This window comes from Ursus americanus, chromosome 7 (genome assembly GCF_024610735.1).
Source record: "Ursus americanus isolate L20-20 chromosome 7, mUrsAme1.1.p, whole genome shotgun sequence".
Lineage (NCBI taxonomy): Eukaryota > Metazoa > Chordata > Mammalia > Carnivora > Ursidae > Ursus > Ursus americanus.
This window is the reverse complement of record NC_142133.1, coordinates 61,166,817-61,190,896: the sequence shown is the minus strand read 5'-3', so window position 1 is coordinate 61,190,896 and position 24,080 is coordinate 61,166,817. Positions and strand designations below refer to the sequence as shown.

General features: G+C 37.7%; 1 protein-coding gene across 4 annotated transcripts in view; it reads left to right on the top strand.

The window, feature by feature from the left end:
* The window catches only part of SPAST (spastin), a 61,262-nt gene that overhangs the window by 20,450 nt on the left and 16,732 nt on the right, over positions 1-24,080 (top strand). For 2 of the 4 annotated variants that reach the window (XM_045809122.2, XM_045809121.2), the window contains exons 4-10: positions 5,466-5,564; positions 9,915-10,102; positions 10,717-10,850; positions 11,125-11,218; positions 21,424-21,498; positions 22,514-22,585; positions 23,932-24,007. In XM_045809122.2, the coding sequence (XP_045665078.2) occupies positions 5,466-5,564; positions 9,915-10,102; positions 10,717-10,850; positions 11,125-11,218; positions 21,424-21,498; positions 22,514-22,585; positions 23,932-24,007 (738 nt within the window). The remainder of the gene's footprint in view (positions 1-5,465; positions 5,565-9,914; positions 10,103-10,716; positions 10,851-11,124; positions 11,219-21,423; positions 21,499-22,513; positions 22,586-23,931; positions 24,008-24,080) is intronic. The other 2 variants (XM_045809124.2, XM_045809123.2) reach the window with 1 other exon arrangement.

The window sequence follows — 24,080 nt, the reverse complement described above, 5'->3', positions numbered from 1 at the left end:
TCATCTTCTATTTGAAGGTATAGATTTTAAAAATATTTTTTTAAGGTAAATCTACCCCTAAAACAAACTGGAACTAAAACCCACCCTTCTTGGGTGGTTCTCTACTATAACTTGATGTGATAGAAATAGATATTTGGTAATCAGGCCGACCGTATATGTTTATTGCTCTGTGATTTGTAGTACGTTTAGCATGTTTGAGCCTTGTTCATCTCATTCATAATATGCTAATAGATAATATCTATCTCACCATATGTGACCATTGAATTATTGAAGAAACCTAATTATAGTAAGTACTCAGAAATGCTGGTTTTTATTCTCCTTCTTCCTGTCTGTAATCACCACCCTGCTTTTGTGGAAAAATATATTTACACATGCATACATAAATATTCATTCATGTATTTACATGCACATACATTCATTTATTCATTCATTCATTTATTCATTCTTATATGGTCCATTGTGTTTATTAAGTTTTTTGCCCCACACTGGTGAAAAGAAATCCTTTAATGTTTTTAGCTGGCTGACAAGGCAGTGTTCCCCTGGCTTCTGTGGCTGAGAGTTTGCCTTCTTACTCCCACATGAAGATTATTACTGTATCACATAAAATTAAATATTATATCAGAGGTTATTGTAGTAAAATAATTATTCTGCTTGGTACTTTCTGTGTATTTTAGCTATAATGCCTTTCACTATATGTACATATATATGCTGCAGGTTAAGTTTGATTATGGAACATTTTGTAGCATGTTTCAAATTGAATAATTCAGAGCTGGTTGTTATCTTTTAAAGATGTGATATGATAAATTGTTGGAAGCATCTCATTAATTATAGACTTGTCTTTAAATGCAACTTCGTAATTTTTTGTGTTATTAAAGGAGAGGACAAAAAGAGGATATATGACATGAAGCTAGGCATTAAAAGAATTGATATTTTGGATGTCATCATTTGTTGTCATCCTCAAAGGTGCATGTGCCTATTGAAAGATGTTACTTCAAAAAAGAAGTGGAATAGAAGGCATTACTAGGGATGTACTGTATAGTGACTAATACAACAAAATAAAAATTATAAAAAAAAGAAGGCATCAGCATATTCCATCTTCTGAGAACTCAGAAAGTCTAAAAGTATATATACCAAAGACAGTAAAAAAAAGAACTGTGTACAAGTACATAGTAGAACATATTTGTGTATTGTGCGTTGGTTAAGAAATGGAGTTTTTCAGAGATGGCATGCCCAATAGTTATCTAATTTGTATGGAGAATCATATTGTGTGTTCCCTGTACAGACTGGTTTGAGAGGATGCAGACTGATAAAATGGAAAGAGTTCCTATATGTTATATATCTTCAAGTTAGTAATCGTAAGCCTTTGAGCAAAGCTTAACTGTAAGACCTGTTATAGATAAAAAGATAATTTTGGCATACCTGGAGGTTACCGTTTTATAAAAAAAATAGCTTCATCCAACATCCATTTATTAAGTCCTTACTCTGGACCAGGTATGGTGCCAAGGATATTAACTAAATTTATTTAGTAATTCAGCAAATAATGTATTGGGTGATTATCATGTTCTAGGCACTTAGGATATAGACAAGGATCCCTCCTTCATAGTTTTTATTCCAGCAGGGGGAAGACTGACAGTAGGGAATAAACAAAAAATAAATAAGTTATACAGTATGTTAGAAGGTGATAAACATGAAGAAAAGAAAAAGTAGGGGTGCCTGGGTAGCGCAGCGGTTAAGCGTCTGCCTTCGGCTCAGGGCGTGATCCCAGCGTTCTGGGTTCGAGCCCCACATCAGGCTCCTCCGCTATGAGCCTGCTTCTTCCTCTCCCACTCCCCCTGCTTGTGTTCCCTCTCTCGCTGGCTGTCTCTGTCTCTGTCGAATAAATAAATAAAATCTTAAAAAAAAAAAAAAAAGAAAAGAAAAAGTAAAATGTGGTAGTGGGGATTAGGGGTGGATGGGAGGTGGTTTGGGCTCTTACTTTTTTTGTTTTTATTTTTGTTTTTTTAAGATTTTATTTATTTGACAGAGAGAGAGAGAGCACAAGTGGGGAGGAGAGGGAGAAGCAGGCTCCCCACCGAGCAAGGAGCTGGATACGGGGCTCAATCCTAGGATCATGACCCGAGCCGAAGGCAGATGCTTAACCAACTGAGCCACCCAGCAGGGTGGTCAGATATGCATCTTTGAAAAGATGACATGAGTTAGCCATGCAGGTATCTGGGAGAAGAATGGTCCAGAGAGAAGTAAGAGCCGATGTAAACCCTTAAGAAAACATAACTGGTGTGTTTGAGAAGAAGTGAAGAGGCCGGTGTGCCCCAGCATAGAGAGTATGGTAGAGATGAGGTCAGAGAACTAATGGGACAGGGAGGGTTCATTACAACACACAGGGCCTTATCAGCCACCATGAAGATTTGAGCTTTTACCATCTGTGAAATGGGGAGCAGTTATAAGGATTTTGGGGAAAGGAATGACATAGTCTGACTTAAATTTTTATTTTTTTACAGATTTATTTATTTTAGAGAGCACAAGCAAGGGGAGGGGCAGAAGGAAATGGAGAGAAGCAGACTCCCTACTGATAACAGAGCCCTCCATGGGGCTCAGTCCCATGGCCCCCAAAATCATAACCTGAGCCGAAATCAAGAATTGGCCACAAAACTGACTGAGCCACCGAGGCACCCCTGACTTAAATTTTAAAAAGATCACTGCTGATATATTCCAAGAGTAGAGCCAGAGAGAGCAAGTAGGACCACTGTTGCTAGGAGGAAAATGATGAGAGGCTTGGACCAGGGTGATATGAAGGGAAATTGTAACAAGTGGTTGGACTATGACTAGACGTGAAGGTTGACCAAACAGATTTACCGATAGATTGGATATAATGTTCCTCTCTTAAGGCGCTCATGATATATTGGGGGAGGCAGACACATGAACAGATAAATCTTCATCCGTGCAGGATGGAGATATGCAAATATTTTGTAGGATGGGGGTGCCTGGGTGGTGCAGTCGTTAAGCATCTGCCTTCGGCTCAGGGCGTGATGCCAGTGTTAGGGGATCGAGCCCCACATCAGGCTCCTCTGCTATGAGCCTGCTTCTTCCTCTCCTACTCCCCCTGCCTGTGTTCCCTCTCTAGCTGCCTGTCTCTCTCTCTGTCAAATAAATAAATAAAATCTTTAAAAAAAAATATTTTGTAGGATGTTAAAATAGGTGTCTGAGAAATATTCCTGGAAGAAGTACAACCTAGAAGGGAGATTTAAAAAGATAAAACTTTAAAGAATGTTTGGGAGAAAAGATCCTTCAGGAAGAAGTTACAGCATGAACAAAGACTCAGGGTAAGAAATAGGATGGCAGGTAGGGAAGGGTGCTAGTGCAGAACCGAATTTGGGATTGCTCGGTATGTATAAGACATGTAGGCCGATCATGGAGGGCCTTGATGGTATATAAAGAGGCTTGAACATTGATCTCTGGGCAATGGGAAGCTGCTAAAGGGTTTTAAACGGAAGAGTTATGCGGTCAAGATTTTCCTTTTAAGTAGATGACTCAGATGGTTGTGTGGGGATTACATGTGGGGGGATCAAGAAGCAAGGTGGTAGTTTTATTTTAAATCATTAATGAATCTGCACAACCTTTAGTGATTGCAAAAGGAAGCATTAAACTAAGTTTACTTTCTTTAACAAAAATAAGTTGGAGCAGGTTCATATTAGCAGTATAACTACTATTGTGTTATATGGGTGTTTCCACACATATAAATGTAAACCTTACACACCAAAACAACTTCTGTGGCTTTGTATTCCTAGTTATTAGTTATCAAAACGAAGGATTTAGTTTGTTTACTTTTACTATGTAATGAATGTTTGTGATCTTTTTCTTACACTTCATTGAAGAGAATGTTAATTGATAAAGAAGACATTTACAAATCAGGGTTTTTTTCCGACTTATGTCTATTACCGATATAAATGGTTTCTTTCTCAGTATGGTGAAGAGTATTATCATTGAGAAAAATCAGATGACCTATCTGTTAACTAACAACAACAACAAAAAGCTCCAAGGTATATTGTATCAGCCAGTTCTAGGATACAAAAGCTGTTCAGTACTTTGTGCTTTGTGCAGAAAGGGTAGCTGCTATTTAACCTGTCCCAAAGGCATGTGCGGTTGTACCATAAACCGAGCATGGCGCCTGCTTGTCTGACCTTAGAAATGAAAGTTCAGGAGAGTTCGTATATATGTGCTACGTTTTTGCACGTGTTCATCGACTTCCCAGAACCAAAGAAAAGAATCAGTATGACAGCTTGGAGTACTGCAACAAAATAAATGTGATAAACATTGGGCCCCTATTTTGAATAGGGGCACAGAACAGGTACTCTATATTATTATTTTATTTAATTATTGAGCCCCTCGGAAGACTGAGGCTCAAGTAAGTTCATACTAGTAAGTGGTGGAGCAGGGTATTTGTCAAGTAGCAGTATGGGTGACTTGAACGGGGAAAGAGAGTGCAGCAGTAATGTAGAGGGGCAAGACAGCTCAAACTGCTGTGCTCTTGGGCTTCAGGTGCTGGACATACAGACCTGGATCTTGAGAGAGGATTTGTTATTTAAAGTGAGGGTAGAGTTGAAGTAATCCTCTTAAATCTCTGATTAATTATAGAAATGGGTAATAAAAGGACATGCTACAGTATTATGAAGAGTATCCGTCCCATACTGTGTCCCAGCCACTCATTTCCCCTCCCCAGAGGCAGCTGCTATTACGTTTCTCTGGGTCCTTTTTAGGGATAACCTTCATGTATACAAGCGTGCAAATGTGTGTATTTAAACAAATGGTACTGTTCTGTAGCATACGAATTCCCATTTTCTCTGTTGCTTTTATTTTTTGCCTGACATATTAACATGTAGCTAAATATGGCATTTCTTAGACATTCCTTATAGTTTCCCTCTGTGTCATTTTTTAAGTGCTGTTTTTCTTTCCTGGAATGTCCTTTCTTTTTATCTTTTCAAAACCTAGCCAACTCACAGCCACTTTTTCTGTAAAGCCTTTTCAACTTTCTTTCTTTTGTGCTATACAGTCTTTTTTGAAAAATATATTTGTGTTGTAAGTGACCAACCATATTTAATAAGATCTGGATGATAAAAACCATATTCTTTTTTTTTGTCTCCATGCCATTCTCTCTACATAATGATGTGGATATGTGAGATACTCAGAATATATTTGCTGGTGACAATAGTGATATGAAACTGCCTCAAGTTACCAAACCTGAATAAAGCATATTTTGAACATAGCCAATCAGTTGTGAATTTCTGTTGCTATTTTAACATCTGAGTTTTTACTAACTGTATTTTTAAGAAAATTTTATATAAATACCAAACCCTTCATCTTCTAACACCTTGAATTATTTTTTATTTTCACATGGACATCTTATTTTTTCATTATGTATTTTTTCTTTTTGTTTATTTTGTTCTTTTCTACCCCCCTCTGTTGCATAGAGAAGCTGCAACCAGTTTTGCAATTTTCCAAGTCACAAACGGATGTCTATAATAATGACAGTACTAACTTGACATGCCGCAACGGACATCTCCAGTCAGGTGGGTTTAGGTTAACTAACATGTAAAATAATAAAGCTTGCATGCAGAGTAGAGTCCTGCGTAACCTGATAATATTGATTTGATTCTGTAACGGTAGATTTGGTTGGCTTTTGTTTTCACAGGGCTGTGTGGAAAATACAGTGTCCCTATCATTTATGGTGTATAAATATGTAACAGATATAACCATTCTCAGCATGCTTTATTTGCTTATTTTGCAACCTCCCATTTTTGGGATTATAAAATATAAAGGTTCATTTTTCTAAATTATTAAAATATTCTTTTGTTTCTATTGTATTTTCAGCATTTGTGTTTTTTTTTCATGCATACCTGTACCAAGTTTTTATGAAGTAGTGTTTTTTAAGGCAGAATTTTTTTTTTAAAGACTATTTATTTTGGGCGCCGGGGTGGCTCAGTTGTTAAGCGTCTGCCTTCGGCTTAGGGCGTGATCCTGGCGTTATGGGATCGAGCCCCGCATTGGGCTCCTCCTTTGGGAGCCTGCATCTTCCTCTCCCACTCCCCATGCTTGTGTTCCTTCTCTCGCTGGTTCTCTCTCTCTCTCTGTCAAATAAATAAAATCTTTAAAAAAAAAAAAAAGACAGAGAGAGAGGGAGAAAACAAGCAGGGGGAGCAGCAGGTAGATGCAGAGGGAAAAGCAGGCTCCCTGCTCAGCAGGGAGCCCCATGTGGGGCTTGATCCCAGGACCCTGAGAACATGACCTGAGCCAAAGGCAGGCACTTAACCAACTGAGCCACCCAGGTGCCCCAAGACAGAAATTTTAATTTCTCTGTTATATATCAATTTTAATTGCACAGCAGTTTTCATATATACTACACATGATTGTTTTATCATAGTACCTGTTAGGAAAAATTTGAAGCTGAGTTTAGCTAGTGAGGAGAAACATTAGAAAACTATTTTAGCATATGTGCTGCTGAAGCGAGTGCACATTAGAATACTGTTAATTTACTGTGGGTTAAATTTGTTTTCCATGAACTTTTGGGCATCAATTCTTATAGAAGATAACGTGGTTTTTTGTTTTGTTTGGCAGGGAGAGGAATCTTCATTTGTTAAGTTCTCTGACGTCCTGGCTAGTTTTATTGATGATTTTTTCAGCCTTAGTTTCATGTTCAGGGCTTAAATTTTATTAAAGTAAATATTTCTTTGTTCAATTTGTAACAGAAAATCCTTAGTTTAGACTATAAGACAACTGCCTTCTTTATTCATATGTAATACAAAACTTTCAAGACTTCAATAGAAAAGAATTATGGTAAGTGGATTTCTATGGACTGGAGACAATAGGTCATCAAGTCTTTCCCTTCTGGCTTTACCTCTTAAGAAGTTCTTACTTTGGTTTCGTCTGCCAGTACAGAGCCCCATGTCATTGATTATATTCCTTTTCCTATTCCTTCCTGTACGTGATTAGAACACCATCTCTAGTATAGAAATAAATATTTTGCCTGTTTCTCTTAGCACAGATGTGAAGAGCTGACATTTCCATAAGAAACTTGTAATAATACACCACATGTAAATAATTAAGTTTCCAAGATATAAATTTGAGATCCTAATAATCCTATCAAGGTAAATAGCAAAAATTTCCTAGCCGTGAAGAGCTAGTATGCCTTTCCTTTGTTATCTTGCTTCTCTTCCACGTCATTCCACATATGAGATCCCGTGGTTTTGTTTTGACATGCAGAACGTTCTCCTCCTGGGACCTATGTTAAAAAAAACCAACCTATCTTATTTTAAATCCCTGTTATCTGTCCTATTCTGTTTTCTTGTTGCGGGGAACATACTGACTGCACAGCTAATTTTTGCAGTACTGGTAATTGATACCCACTGAGCCCTAGTCAGTGAGCTGGCTTACTCCAGGCCTGTTTTACTAGTGTCACCCACATCTGGAATATTCTGTGATATTTCACTTGGATGAGTTACATCATCTCTCTTAGGAAATAGTTACGCCAAAGGCCACTTACTACTTCAGTGTGTCATCTACAATGTCCAGTTTTCAACTCCAAATTACTGGACATGCAAAGAAATGAGAAAGTGTGACCATTATTCAAGAACAGAATTAGTCACTAGAAGCTGACTCTTGACTGGGCCCAGATGTTGATGTAGCAAAGACTTCAAAACAGCTATTATAAATATGTTAAAAGAATTAAAAGAAAATAGGGCATCAGTTAACAAACCTGCAATCTTAGCACATAACATAAACTACACAATAAAAAGAATGGGAAGTTCTAAAGTTGAAAAGTACAATTGGTGAAATAAGAAAATTTACTAGATAACCTCAGCAGCAGATTGGAGATGTCAAATGGAAGCTTCAGTGATCTTGAACCTAGGTCAATAGAAATTACTAAATCAGGTGACTCCTACCTTGTCAGAAAGCAGATTAGTGATTGCCTAGGGCCAGGGGCAATAAGGGACGGAGTGCAAATGAATACAAGAAAACTTTTGGCTATGATGGAAATATTTCATATCTTGATTTTAGTGGCTATTTCATCTTTAAATATATCTTTATAAACTCATCAAATTGTACATTTTAAATGGATGCAATTTATTATTCATAGATCGTACCTTAAAGGGTTGATGAAAAAATAAATACTGAAAGGCTTGTAAAGAAAAACAGTATTCCTCTTCCCATCTCTTCTCTCTTCCAGCTTTCACCCCTAGGCTGTCTCCTCATACATTGTCTAACTCTTGCTATTTTTTCTTTTGTTTCCTACTATATTTCCAGATATTATACTTAAATTGCTATTACTGATTGAACAGTTTTAGATATGTATTGACTTCTTATTCAGGTGAAAGGTTTAATTCCTATGCCAAATTACCCTTCATCTCCTGATACATAAATATCACTATTTTTAGTTATATTGAAAAATCAAATTTAACATTATGACTTAGTATTATTTACCCAAAACCAAATAGTATATTCTTATTATGCTTTCTTTTTTGAGATTTTCCTTCCCACAGATTCCTTATTTCTTTCTGTTTGCTTTTTAACCAAAAGACCTTCTTTAGTAATTCTTTCAATGCAAGTTTGTAGATAGTAAACTTTCTTAGTCTTTGTAATGTCCAGAATACCCTCATTCTTATGTGACAGGTTACCAGGATATAACATTGATAAAGGTTAACCCTCTTTTTCTTCCTACAGCATTTTGAACATACTCCATTGCCTGCTGACTTTTATTATTTTTAATGCAAAGTCTCCTATCGTTCTCATAGTTCCACCTGGAAATTCCTATTCACTTATAGACTCAGGACTGTATGTTTACTGTCTGAAGAAATTCTTTTCCACTTTCCCTTTTTTCCTCTGAAATGAATGATCTTTATCTTCAGCCTAGACAGATTTTGCTCTTTTTCATGTCTTTGCTTTTGCTTATTGTTATTCCCTTTTCTAGATTGCTTTCCTGCTTTTTCCTTTAGGGTTGCTATCCATTAGTTCCTTGAACATGTGGTTCGGAACTTTTAATTTGTTTATGGGAAAAAATTCTTGATCACCTTGCTCTACTCTGAAGTTCTCTTCCTTTGAGTTTCCTTAAAACACCTTAAGGAACTTGATGACAAACACAGATAAGGTTATTGTCTTTTCTGTAGGCTATTCTTATTTGCTTACCGATTTAACATTTGTTTTTACTGTAAACATTGTTATTAGTAAACTGATGTTTGTTATGGAATATAAAAATATTGGAAGCAGTGAGATTTGAACATTTGAAAGCCTATAATTTATGTAGAAGTGCAGTATAGGTAGGTCAGGTAACCTTTTAGGCTTGTTTGTGATGTTTCATATGTGTTTATTTACATATATATAGCACATAGAATACTTGGCATATTAAAACCCACATCTTTATACCCTTTAAATTAAAAATTGATGATTTCTACAAACTGTTTTGGTGGACACAGACTGTGGAATTTCATACTATTTTACAGTCTTAAAAGTTTGAAACCAAGGTAATGCAGTGCTTTCCCCTGCCCCAGCTCTGTAACAAGATAAAGCTAATGCCTTTACTGCATTTTGTTGCTTGAATATTTGTCAACTTCATTTGGGAATCTTTTTATATTCTCCTCCTGTCCCCGCAAATGAACGTGTTTCTTCTTATTACAAATACATATTCCTTATAAGAAAATTAGAATATACATCATGAAAAGGTAAAACTAAATAACCATAATCTTGTCCACCAAGTGATAATCCCAGTGAACATCCTACTTGATATTCTAAATGAAATCTTACTTTGAAATAGTGCTAATGTAAAAAAAAAAAGTATTAGCTTAGTTTTACAAATTTGTATCCGTCTTTATTTTATCATGTTTAGCCACAGTTTTCTAACCATGATGATTTTACTTTTTCCTTGATAGAAAGTGGAGCTGTTCCAAAAAGAAAAGATCCCTTAACACACACTAGTAATTCACTGCCTCGTTCAAAAACAGTTATGAAGACTGGATCCACAGGTCTGTCAGGCCACCACAGAGCACCTAGTTGTAGTGGGTTATCCATGGTTTCTGGAGTGAGACAGGGACCTGCTCCCGCACCTGGAACTCATAAGGTATTTGAAGACGGTAACTTTAATTGCTGTGCTTTTTCAAATAGAAGATTTCGAACATGATATGCTTGCTGAAGATTATTACAAGTACTTTATAATATCTTGGAGAATCGATAGGTTTCTACAAAGTTGAATGTAGTTTTCTTTTTTTTTTAATCTACAAGGATAACTTGCTATTAAAAAGCAAATCTCATTTTAACTTCCTTTAGACCTGATTAGGTATTTTGTAGTAAGTTGCTTGTGTAGTCTATTTTATATAATGCTTGTAATTTTAAATTTGTTATTCTTTTGTTTAAATTTATGTAAATGTTTTATAACATTAAACATAGTTTTGTTATAATTCTAACAATCAACATTATATGACTGAATTGTCATAGGGCCTTTTTATTTTATGGTACCTAAATCTCTCTGGATGGAATCCTCTGTAAACCCGTTTCATGCCAAGTATAGTTTTGTAGTGAATACCATTTTACCTTGGAGTAAATATACAGTTTTTGGTTTTTTGTATCCTTTTCCTATTTTTAAACTTTTAATTCTGTGAACTTTAAGGTTAACTCACTTATGAAAAGTGTTAATGTTAGGTTGTATTTTTACATTATAATTTTGTATCCTTTAAGAGTACACCAAAAACAAATAGAACAAATAAACCTTCTACCCCTACAACTGCTGCTCGTAAAAAGAAAGACTTGAAGAATTTTAGGAATGTGGACAGCAACCTTGCTAACCTTATAATGAATGAAATTGTGGACAAGTAAGTTTGCCATCTAAAGTGTTTTATTAGTAGGTTTTAGTTTTGCATTTATTTATACAATATATCATGAATAAAATAATACCTTGTTTAATATACATATTTAATTTTTATGATGGTTTTCAGTTACTGCAAATGTAGAAAACCATTGGTTTCCTGATTTAATTATAATTTCACAGTTAACATAAAAATAATTTTATTTCATAGAGTTTAGACTTCATATTATAATAACTGAAGCATATTTTGTTGTGGAGCTAACTGAAATTCTATTTCTTAGTGGAACAGCTGTTAAATTTGATGATATAGCTGGGCAAGAGTTGGCAAAACAAGCCTTGCAAGAAATTGTTATTCTTCCTTCTCTGAGGCCTGAGGTATGCACTTTATATTATCATTTTCCTATAACATCATTCATTACTGAATCCATATTAGCAGTAAAGAAACGTGTGAGCTATGCTAGAATGATTAATTCATATAATTTGATGTTTTTAAAAAGAAAAAAAATTAGCAATTGATGTTTTGTTTTGTTTTTACTTTATTTATTTGAGAGAGAGAGAGCATGAGAGGAGGGAGGGTCCGAGGGAGAAGCAGACCTCCTGCTGAGCAGGGAGCCCAATGTGGGTCTTGATCCCGGGACTCTAGACTCACGACCTGAGCCAAAGGCAGTTGCTTAACCAACTGAGCCACCCAGGCGCCTGCAATTGATGTTGACTGCTTATAATAAGAGAGGAGAATGAGTATAAAGGTTCCTAATAACCAATCCATTTTTAACATTTAGAGGGGAAGTAGGTTAACAGAAAATAATTTTTACCTCAAGGTAAGAGGGATTTAAAATTAAGAGACAGAAATCATACTGGAGAAAAGGGAAGTTAAGATAAAATTATTAAGCTTAAGTTTGAAGACCTTTTTTTTTTTATCAAAGTATAGTTGAAATACAGTGTTATATGAGTTTCAGGTGTACAACATAGTGATTTGACAATTCTCAACATTAAGCTATGCTCACTATAAGTATAGTTACCATCTGTCACCATACACTGTTATTGCAATATTATTGACTGTAGTTCCCATGCTGTACTTTTCATCCCCATGACTTATTTATTTTGTAACTGGAAGCTTATACCTCTTAATTCCCTTCACCTATTTTGCTCACCCCCTTAACCCCTTCCCCTCTGGCAACCACCAGTTTGCTCTGTTTTTATGATTATGTTTCTGTTTTGTTTGTTTGTTCTCATCGTAACAACAAGAAAAACAAAATGGTAATTATGTGAGGTGAAGGATGTGTTAACCTTATTGTGGTGAATATTTTTGCAATTTATGTGTATCAAATCATACTGTACATGTTAAAATTACACAATGTTATGTCAGTTATATCTCAGTAAAGCTGGAAAATTTTAAAAACCATAAAATGTGACAGTAATCAAGAAAATGTGTCTTTTGCGAAAGAATGGACAAATAGATCAATAGAACAGAATAGAGAGCCCAGAAATACAGAGACATGAGTACTATCATTCGACAAAGGCACAAAAGCAATTTGATGGAGAAAAGATAATATTTTCCACAAACGGTGCTGTAACAGCTAGACATCCATGTGCAAAAAAATTCTAGACATGTACTTTACACCTTTCACAAAAAATAATTCAAAATTGGTCACAGACCTAAGTGTAAAGGCTAACTATAAAACTCCTGCAAGATAACATAGGAGAAAATCTAGGTGATCTTTGGTGTGAGGATGGCTTATTAGATACAACACCAAAAACATGACCCTTGAAAGGAAAAATTGTTAGGTTGAACTTCATGAAAATTAAAAACTTTTCTGTGAAAGACATTGTTAAGAGAATGAGAAGACAAGCCACAGACAAGGAGAAAATCTTTGTAAAACATTATTTGATAAAGGACTGGTATACAAAAATATACAAAGAACTTTTAAAAACTGAACAATAAGAAAACAAATGACCCAATTAAAATGTGGGCCAAAGATCTGAACAGACACCTTACTAAAGAAGATACACAGATGACAAACAAGCATTTGAAAAAATGATGCTCAACATCATTCATCATTAGGGAATTGCAAGTTAAACAACAGTAAGATTCTACCACATACTTATTAAGATGGCTAAAATCCCAAACACTCAGCACCAAATGCTGGTAAGGATGTGGAGCAGCGGGGACTCTCACTCATCACTGAGGAAAAGGCAAAATGCTACAGCTGCCTTAGAAGATAGTTTGACACTTTCTTAAAAAACTAAACATACTCTTACCATGCTACCCAGCAGTTATGTTCCTTAATATTTACCAAAATGAGTAAACAAATGTATCCCCATATAAAAAAAACCTACACACAGATGTTTATAGCAACTTTATTTGTAATTTCCCAAACTTGGGTGCCACTGAGATACTCTTCAATAGATAAATGGATAAACTTGGTATATCTATATAATGAAATACTATTCAGCACTAAAAAGAAATGAGCTATCAAGGGGCGCCTGGGTGGCACAGTGGTTAAGCGTCTGCCTTCGGGTCAGGGCGTGATCCCGGCGTTATGGGATCGAGCCCCACATCAGGCTCCTCTGCTATGAGCCTGCTTCTTTCTCTCCCACTCCCCCTGCTTGTGTTCCCTCTCTCGCTGGCTGTCTCTATCTCTGTCAAATAGATAAATAAAATCTTTAAAAAAAAAAAAAAAAAGAAATGAGCTATCAAGCCTTAGAAATATGCAGAGGAACCTTAAATGCGTGTTGTTAAAGAAGCCAATCTGCAACAACTAATACTGTATGATCCCAACTGTATGACATTTTTGAATGGCAAAACTGGAGAAAGTTAAAAAGATCAGTGGTTCCCTCGTGGGGAAGAAGGAGGGATGAATAGATGGAGCACAGGGGATTCTTTAGGGCAGTGAAACTATTCTGTATGATTCTGTAATGATGGATACATGATACAAATTGTTAACTCTAATGAAAACTATGGACTTCAGTTAATAATATTGATTAATCGATTATAATAAATGTACCACACTAAGGTAAGATGTTAATATTGAGGAAATTGAGGAGGTAAGGAGTTATGTGGAAACTCTGTACTTTCCATTCAGTTATTGTAAATCTGAAAAAAAGATATATTTTTTAAAAAGTTGAATATCAGACCACACCTCGGCCAGAGGCTGCTGGAGCAGCTGCTGCCCTTGTCCCCGCCGCCGCCTCTCCAGTCCCTTCTGTGATTACCCCTCCAGCTGTTGGGAATGGGCAAGAAAGAGGAGGAGGTGAGAAACTCCCACTGACCCACAGAGTTGTTCAAAAATGCATTTAAAGATGACTGAAAATGTTAATCTTTTTATACAAATGAGTTAAGAGTGTATATGGCTCTAGGAGTTAAGATGGCGGAGGAGTAGGGGACCCCTTTTTCAGCCAGTCCCCTGAGTCGAGTTGGATAGGTACCAGACCAGCCTGAACATCCACGGAATCAGCCTGAGATGCAGGAAGATACATCTGGATCTCTACAAATGAACATCTCCAGCGCTGATTATTGAGGTACAAAGCAGGGAGCCGTGAAACCGCGCACAGATATCGGAAGATAAATGGAAGGCGGAGGGAGCTCCTGTGTCCGGGCGCCGGGAAGCGGTAGCCACCTGCACGGGGGAGCAGGCGGACTGGCACCTGCGAGACAGCAGACTGAGACCGTGAGCCGGGAGCGCATGCCACGAGGCATCTTGCGGAACTCCGGAATCCCAGTGTGCTCACTGGATTCAGACTGAGACCGGGAGCTCCCGGAGTGCGCGGGGCGGCTGGCGGGCCACCTGCACGGGAGAGAGGGCGGATTTGCGGACGGCACCTGCGAGACAGCCGACTGAGACCCTGAGCTGGGAGCGCGCGCCACCAGACTTCTCACGGAACTCTGGAATGCCGGTGTGCTCACTAGAAATAGACTGAGACCGGGAGCTCCAGGAGCGCGCGCAGGGCGGCTGGCGGCGTTAGAAACACAAAGGACAGAGACTCACCGGCCCTGGAAGTGAGGGCTGGGACACCGGGTGTGAGGCGCACATCCCGGGACGCTGCAGGGTTGAGCAGCACCAACAGTAACAGAGTTAAAGTGGCCAGAACATCAGTGGAGAACGGTCCGTGATCCCTCTGTTCTGAGACAGAGGCTGAGATTTGGCCGCTGCTGCTCTGACTCTCAGAAGAGGCACAGCTGACCGCCAGGGAAAGCCGCCAGAGAACAAAAGCCTGGAAATACCGGCTCAGGGAGTGCCCATCCCCATCCCCCCTCGCAGGGGACACGGAGACTCTACCCAAACAGGGTTGCCTGAGTATCAGCGTGGCAGGCCCCTCCCCCAGAAGGCAGGCTGAAAAATCAAGAAGCCCACATCCTAGGGCGCCTGGGTGGTGCAGTCATTAAGCGCCTGTCTTCGGTTTAGGGCGGTTTAGGGCGTGATCCCGGCGTTCTGGAAAGGAGTCCCTCATCGGGCTCCTCCGCTGGGAGCCTGCTTCTTCCTCTCCCACTCCCCTGCTTGTATTCCCTTTCCTGCTGACGGTCTGTCTCTCTCTGTCTCAAATAAATAAATAAATAAATAAATAAATAAATAAATAAAATCTTTAAAGAAGAAGCCCACATCCCAAAGATCCCTATAAAACAAGGGCGCACGGCCTGGGTCCCAGTCGATAATTTGGGCTCTGGACAACCCCTCAACCTCTCCTCATCAGAATGACGAGAAGGAGAAGTCCCCCCCCCAGCAAAGAAAAGACAATGAGTCTGTGACCCCTGCCACAGAAATAATGGATATGGATGTAACCAAATTATCAGAAATGGAATTCAGAGCAACAATGCTCAAGATGATGAGTAGACTTGAAAAAAGTATTAACGAAAATGTTACTGAGAATATAGAATCCCTAAGTGCGGAAATGAGAGCGAATCTGACAGAAATTAAAAATTCTATGAGCCAATGCAGTCAAAACTAGAGGCTCTGATGGCCAGGGTCACTGAGGCAGAGGAACGTATTAGCGAATTGGAGGAGGGGTTAGTAGAAGAAAAACAAAAACAGAAGCTGGACTCAAAAAAATCCACGCTCAGGAATGTAGGTTATGGGAGATTACTGACTCAATGAAACGTTCCAATGTCAGAATCATCGGCATCCCCGAGGGGGTGGAGAAAAACAGAGGTCTAGAAGAGATATTTGAACAAATTGTAGCTGAAAACTTCCCTAACCTAGCAAGGGAAACAAACATTCGTGTCCAAGAGGCAGAGAGGACCCCACCCAAGCTCAACCATGACAAACCTACGCCACGTCACGTCATAGTGCATTTCGCAAATATTAGATCCAAGGATACAGTATTGAAAGCGGCCAGGGCAAAGAAATTTCTCACGTACCAAGGCAAAGGTATCAGAATTACGTCAGACCTGTCTACACAGACCTGGAATGAGAGAAAGGGTTAGGGGGGCATTTTTAAAGCTCTCTCAGAGAAAAACATGCAGCCAAGGATCCTTTATCCAGCAAGGCTGTCATTCAGAATTGATGGAGAAATAAAGACGTTCCAGAATCGCCAGTCATTAACCAATTTCGTAACCACGAAAACAGCCCTACAGGAGATATTAAGGGGGGTTCTATAAAGGTAAAAAGGCCCCAAGAGTGATACAGAGCAGAAAGTCACAATCGATACAAACAGACTTTACTGGCAACATGGCATCATTAAAATCATATCTCTCAATAATCACTATCAATGTAAATGGCTTGAATGCTCCCATAAATGCCGCCACAGGGTTGCAGATTGGATAAAAAGAAATGGCCCATCCATTTGCTGCCTACAGGAGACTCATTTTGAACCCAAAGATACACTCAGACTGTCAGTAAAGGGATGGAGTACCATCTTTCACGCAAATGGACCTCAAAAGAAAGCTGGGGTGGCAATTCTCATATCAGATAGATTGGATTTTAAACTAAGGACTATAGTTAGAGACACAGAAGGGCACTATATTATTCTTAAAGGATGGATCCAACAAGTAGATATGACAATTATAAATATATATGCCCCCGACAGGGGAGCAGCAAGATTCACAAGCCAACTCTTAACCAGAATAAAGAGACATATAGATAAAAATACATTAATAGTAGGGGACCTCAACACTCCACTATCAGAAATAGAACACCATGGCAAAAACTAAGCAAAGAATCAAAGGCTTTGAATGCCATACTCGATGAGTTGGACCTCATAGATATATATAGAACACTACATCCCAGAACCAAAGAATACTCATTCTATTCTAATGCCCATGGAACATTCTCAAGAATAGACCATGTTCTGGGACACAAAACAGGACTCAACCGACACCAAAAGATTGAAATTATCCCCTGCATATTCTCAGACCACAACGCTCTGAAATTGGAACTCAACCACAAGGAAAAATTTGGAAGAAACTCAAACACGTGGAGACTAAGAACCATCAGCTCAGGAATGACTCGATAAACCATGAAATCAAAAATCAATTTAAACAATTTATGGAGACCAACGAGAATGAAAACACAACGGTCCAAAACCTATGGGATACTGCAAAGGCAGTCCTAAGGGGGAAATACATAGCCATCCAAGCCTCACTCAAAAGAATAGAAAAATCTAAAATGCAGATTTTATATTCTCACCTCAAGAAGCTGGAACAGCAACAGAGGGAGAGGCCTAATCCACACACGAGGAAGCAGTTGACCAAGATTAGAGCAGAAATCAATGAATTAGAAACCAGAAGTACAGTAGAGCAGATCAACAGGACTAGAAGCTGGTTCTTTGAGAGAATCAATAAAATTGACAGACCACTGGCAAGACTTATCCAAAAGAATAGAGAAAGGACCCAAATTAATAAAATTATGAATGAAAAAGGAGAGGTCACTACCAACACCAATGAAATTAGAAGGATTATTAGAAACTATTATCAACAGCTATATGCCAAAAAACTAAGCAATCTGGAAGAGATGGAGGTCTTCCTGGAAACCTATAAACTACCAAGACTGAAACAGAAAGAAATTGATTTCTTAAACAGACCAATTAATTATGAAGAGATTGAGTCAGTGATAAACAACCTTCCAAATAACAAAACTCCAGGCCCGGACGGTTTTCCTGGGGAATTCTACCAAACATTCAAAGAAGAAATAATAACCTATTCTCCTAAAGCTATTTCAAAAAAATAGAAACAGAAGGAAAGCTACCAAACTCATTCTATGAGGCCAATATTACCTTGATCCCCAAACCAGGGAAAGACCCCATCAAAAAGGAGAATCACAGACAGACTTCCCTAATGAATATGGACGCCAAAATCCTCAACAAGATCCTTGCTAATAGAATCCAACAGTACATTAAAAGGATTATCCATCATGACCAAGTGGGATTCATACCTGGGATGCAAGTGTGGTTCAACATTCGCAAATCGATCAGCGTGATACATCACATCAACAAGAAAAGACTCAGGAACCACATGATCCTCTCAATTGATGCAGAAAAAGCATTTGACAAAATACAGCATCCTTTCCTGATTAAAACCCTTCAGAGTGTAGGAATAGAGGGTACATTTCTCAATCTCATAAAAGCCATCTATGAAAAGCCTACAGCAAATATTATTCTCAATGGGGAAAAGCTGGAAGCCTTTCCCTTAAGATCAGGAACTCGACAAGGATGCCCACTCTCGCCACTATTATTCAACATAGTACTAGAAGTCCTTGCAACAGCAATCAGACAAAAAAGGGATCAAAGGTATCCAAATCAGCAGAGAAGAAGTCAAAATGTCTCTCTTCGCAGATGACATGATACTCTATATGGAAAACCCAAAAGAATCCACTCCCAAACTATTAGAAGTTATAGAGCAATTCAGTAATGTGGCAGGATACAAAATCAGTACTCAGAAATCAGTTGCATTTCTATACACGAATAACGAGACTGAAGAAAGAGAAATTAGGGAACCCATCCCATTTACAATAGCACCAAAAACCATATGTTACCTTGGAATTAACTTAACCAGAGACGTAAAGGACCTATATTCTAGAAACTATAAATCACTCTTGAAAGACATTGAAGAAGACATAAAAAGATGGAAAAATATTCCATGCTCGTGGATCGGAAGAATTAACATAGTTAAAATGTCCATGCTACCCAGAGCAATCTACACTTTCAATGCTATCCCGATCAAAATACCAATGACATTTTTCAAAGAACTGGAACAAATAGTCCTTAAATTTGTATGGAAACATAAAAGGCCCCGAATCTCCAAGGAACTGTTGAAAAGGAAAAACAAAGCTGGGGGCATCATAATGCCGGATTTCGAGCTGTACTACAAAGCTGTGATCACAAAGACAGCATGGTACTGGCACAAAAACAGACACATAGACCAATGGAACAGATTAGAGAACCCAGAAATGGCTCTTTGGGCAACTAATCTTTGATAAAGCAGGAAAAAACATCTGGTATAAAAAAGACAGTCTCTTCAATAAATGGTGCTGGATAAATTGGACAGCTACATGCAAAAGAATGAAACTTGACCACTCTCTCACACCATACACAAAAATAAACTCCAAATGGATGAAAAACCTCGATGTGAGACAGGAATCCATCAAAATTCTAGAGGAGAACATAGTCTGCAACCTCTACGACATCAGCCCAAGCAACCTTTTTCATGACACATCTCCAAAGGCAAGAGAAACAAAAGATAAAATGAACTTGTGGGACCTCATCAAGATAAAAAGCTTCTGCACAGCCAAGGAAACAGTCAAAAAACTAAGAGGCAGACGATGGAATGGGAGAATATATTTGCAAATGATGCTACAGATAAAGGACTGGTATCCAAGACCTACAAAGAACTTCTCAAACTTAATACACGGGAAACAAATAAACAAATCAAAAAATGAGCAGAAGATATGAACAGATACTTTTCCAATGAAGACATACAAATGGCTAACAGACACATGATAAAATGTTCAAAATCATCAGCCATCAGGGAAATTCAAATCAAAATCACACTGAGATACCACATTACGCCAGTTAGAATGGCAAAAATTGACAAGGCAAGAAACAACAATTGTTGGAGAGGATGTGGAGAAAGGGGGTCCCTCCTACATTGTTGGTGGGAATGCAAGTTGGTACAGCCACTCTGGAAAACAGTGTGGAGTTCCCTTAAAAAGTTAAAAATTGAGCTACCCTATGATCCAGCCTTCGCACTACTGGGTGTTCACCCCAAAGATACAGACGTAGTGGAGAAGGGCCATATGCACCCCAGTGTTCATAGCAGCTCTGTCCACAATAACTAAATCGTGGAAGGAGCCAAGATGCCCTTCAACAGATGACTGGATTAAGAAGTTGTGGTCCAAATACAATGGTATATTACTCAGCTATCAGAATGAACTAATTCTCAACATTTGCTGCAACATGGATGGCACTGGAGGAGATAATGCTAAGTGAAATAAGTCAAGCAGAGAAAGACAACTATCATATGATGTCTCTCATCTATGGAACATAAGAACTAGGATGATCGGTAGGGGAAGAAAGGGATAAAGAAAGGGGGGGTAATCAGAAGGGGGAATGAAACATGAGAGACTATGGACTATGAGAAACAAACTGAGGGCCTCAGAGGGGAGGGTGGTGAGGGAATGGGATAGACCGGTGATGGGTAGTAAGGAGGGCACGTATTGCATGGTGCACTGGGTGTTATACGCAACTAATGAATCATCAAACTTTACATTGGAAACCGGGGATGTACTGTATTGTGACTAACATAATATAATAAAAAATCATTAAAAAGAAAAGTTGAATATCAGCCATTTCATATGGTTCAACTTAAAAATATGTGCACCTTTACTATTAAGCAAAGTGGTATGAATCTCGTGCTTCACTCTTGATTCCCTGCCATGCCTCATGTCTCTGTGTCTGGAGACTCTGGTTTAATATCTTTAAAGAACAAAACTTCTTCCTTTGTTTGTGGAAGAGGATTACTTGCCTGAATGATCTTGGTGTAGGGGACAGGCACATGAGTTCAGTTATTCCTCATATAAACTTACAGCCAGTTCCTCTGTTTTTGGCCGTCTGCCTTCCTGCTGCTTTCTCTGATACATCATGTCTCCACCTCCTGAGCTTTTTGCAGGATTTTTGTTCACATCAGCTTGCTGTTTTTATCCTGCGTATCCCTTCATAAGCAGTGCTTGGGTTTTAGCTCCCTCAGATCTGCTCAAGAATTTACCACACTTTGTCATTTCTCCCTCTACAAAAATTTACTGTGTCTTCTATTGTCTCCTTTCTTATTCTTTTTATTTTGAAGATTTATATTTTCTTTATTCATTTACTATTATTTTGGTGAGATTTCCAAAGGAAGTAGAGAAGCATACCTATGTTCAGTATGTCTTGTTTAACCAATTTGCTTTCATTTTCAGTGAGAATTTTTAAATTTTTTTTCTTCTGTTTTTAATAATTATACCAATTTATTGATTATGTGTTCTCTTTAGAGCTCTGACGAGTTCTGTTTGGGAAGATGCTACAGAAAAATGGTGCTTTTTAGATGACACTACTTAAAATGTCTGGAAAAAAATGTCTCCAAAATCATAGTTGTAAACTAAACTATATGTTGTTAGTTGTTCACAGGGCTTAGAGCTCCTGCCAGAGGATTGTTACTCTTTGGTCCACCTGGAAATGGGAAAACAATGCTGGTAAGAATTCTTTTAAAATTTGAAAGTTCTATATTTTTTTTTTTTTTGAAATTTTATTTATTTGAGAGAGAGAGCAAGCACAAGTGAGGGGGAGAGGCAGGAGAGGGAGAAGCAGACTCCCCACTGAGCAGGTAACCCAACGAGGGGCTCTATCCCAGGACCCTGGGATCATGACCCAAGCCCAAGGCAGATGCTTAACCAACTGAGCCACCCAGGTGCCCCTTGAATGTTCTATTTAGGTAGTTAGAAAGAGTAATATGAAAAAAAGAAACTTTACACTGTCCCTGAGTTGATTATTTTTATGATTTTTTTTTGCTATAATACACTTCTCTTAAGTTTTTAAACGTATTTTCGATGATGAAATAAATGGAAAACCAAATATGTTATCTTCAGTAGGATGTTTTGGGCTGGTTAAATTTAACAGTGTATTTTTCATTATTTACCCAAGTTAAATAATATTTTTACTTCAGAAGAGCTTACCTTACTATATTGGGTATCTTTCTAACCCTGTTAGTTTTTTGTTTTGATCTTAACAGCTTTATTTAAATAATCACATAATATACTTTTTTCCTTCCTTCTTTTTTATTGAAGTATAATTGACATATTACAGATTTTTTTTCAGTATCCTTTTGCCCAAGTTTTTACTGGGATCTGGATAACTCTTTCTCCTGCATAGCTCTTCTAGAAGGGAAAAGTAAAGAGGAGAAGAGTTTAGCTGTTTATCTCTCTCCAAACAGTTACCTTTTCGTAATTAAGAAGAAAGCAACACCCTTTTTTAACCTCTCCTTATGTATTACCCCTTAAAAAAGATAAAGAGAATGGAAAGAAGCAAAGCTCTTCCTAGACCTTTTCCTCTTTGCTGAGAAGGAAACACACTGATTGCCTGCTACATGTCAGGAATTGTGTCATACTTTAAATTTTTGGAAAATCTTTGCTAGTGTTTAAATTGATCAAATATTATCTTTTTAAAGGAAGATACTGAACTAATGTAATATTTGCCCTTGTGATTTTTAAGGCTAAAGCAGTAGCTGCCGAATCTAATGCAACCTTCTTTAATATAAGTGCTGCAAGTTTAACTTCAAAATATGTGAGTGTTCTTTTTCTAATATTGTCATGTTTTATGTTATTGTCTAAATGTTACTAAGTGTAAATGCTAATAACATTACACAAAGAATATTTTTGAGTTTTATATCTGTATTCAGATATGACGAAAATCAATCATTCTTCAAAATAGAAAGTTGACCTCTTTTAAAGTTAGAATTGTGCTGTCAAATGCTGTTTTAGTTTGCTGGGGCTGTATGGGAAAAACCATAAGCTGGCTGGCTTACACAACAGAAATTTATTGTCTTACAGTTTTGAAGACTAGAAGTCCAAGATCAAGTATTGGCAGGGTTCTCATTTTTGTAAATAATTAAAAGTAACTGTAAAATGATACCTCTTTTCTTGGTTAAATTTTACTTTCTATGTGAAGTTTTATAAGTAAAATTCTTATTAAAATAGGTGTACCCAACATTATACACTGGAAGACACTGTCTTAGAAGTTTGAGGAGAGGAATTCCAGCCTAACTTTTGGGTATAGAGCTGGCCTTAAGAAAATACCACTTTTAGGCCTCACTTTATTTATGAAGTGTTGATGTTGTAAGAGGTGATCTCCTGCACTTCCTTCTAGCTCTGTGAATATTTGTTTTGATGATTCTAAATCTGAGGCTATTCTTTTTTTTCTTTAATGAAATTTTCAATTAAAAAAATAGATGCCACCTAGAAGGTGGAGGATTTTACAGTAGATTACTCCAAACCTCATGCCCCTTTCATTAGATGTTTTTAGTGCATAGAATGGTTTTAGTAGTGTCTCAGCCCCTGGAATATTTCAGGGGGTATTCATAGACCTCTTCGGCTACCTAGAAATATTTTTATACTTATCAACAGTGGTAATGGTGAGAATGAATTTAAGTAAGTTTAGTTTAGGAGAGCACTTTCCAGCGTATCTGGTTTTATGAATATACCCTACAACTGAGGGCTTAAGAAATATGTACAGTATCTCTTTCTTTCCCCTAATATTCCATTTTCCCACTAGTTATACCCGTAATAGCTACTTCATTCTCAAGACTTAGGAATGCAAGGTCAAGCAGAACAGAGATATATTTCATTTTTTAAAGTATTTACCAGGCCAGATCCAGGTTTCAGCACCCACCCAAAAAATAAATAATAATAATAATAATGTACTTATCAGACTGTATTAAATAATAGTCTATTTTTTTATTGTAAGAGACAATTCAGTAGCCCTCCTCCCCACCAATTCCCTAAACCAAATCTTTGATTGTTGCAAAGAAAGGAAAGTGAATTCCTAGGTTCTAGGTTTTCAATCATGAAATTTAAGCAGCTGGAATAATGGTGCATTTTCTGTGTATTATAATGTATAATGCCTCATTTCAGGTGGGAGAAGGAGAGAAGTTGGTGAGAGCTCTTTTTGCTGTGGCTCGAGAACTTCAGCCTTCTATAATTTTTATAGGTAAGAACATGTTTTATAACTAAGTTAGTTGAGTATTTATGAATTTCCCCTTTCCAAATTTGAGAGGTATGAT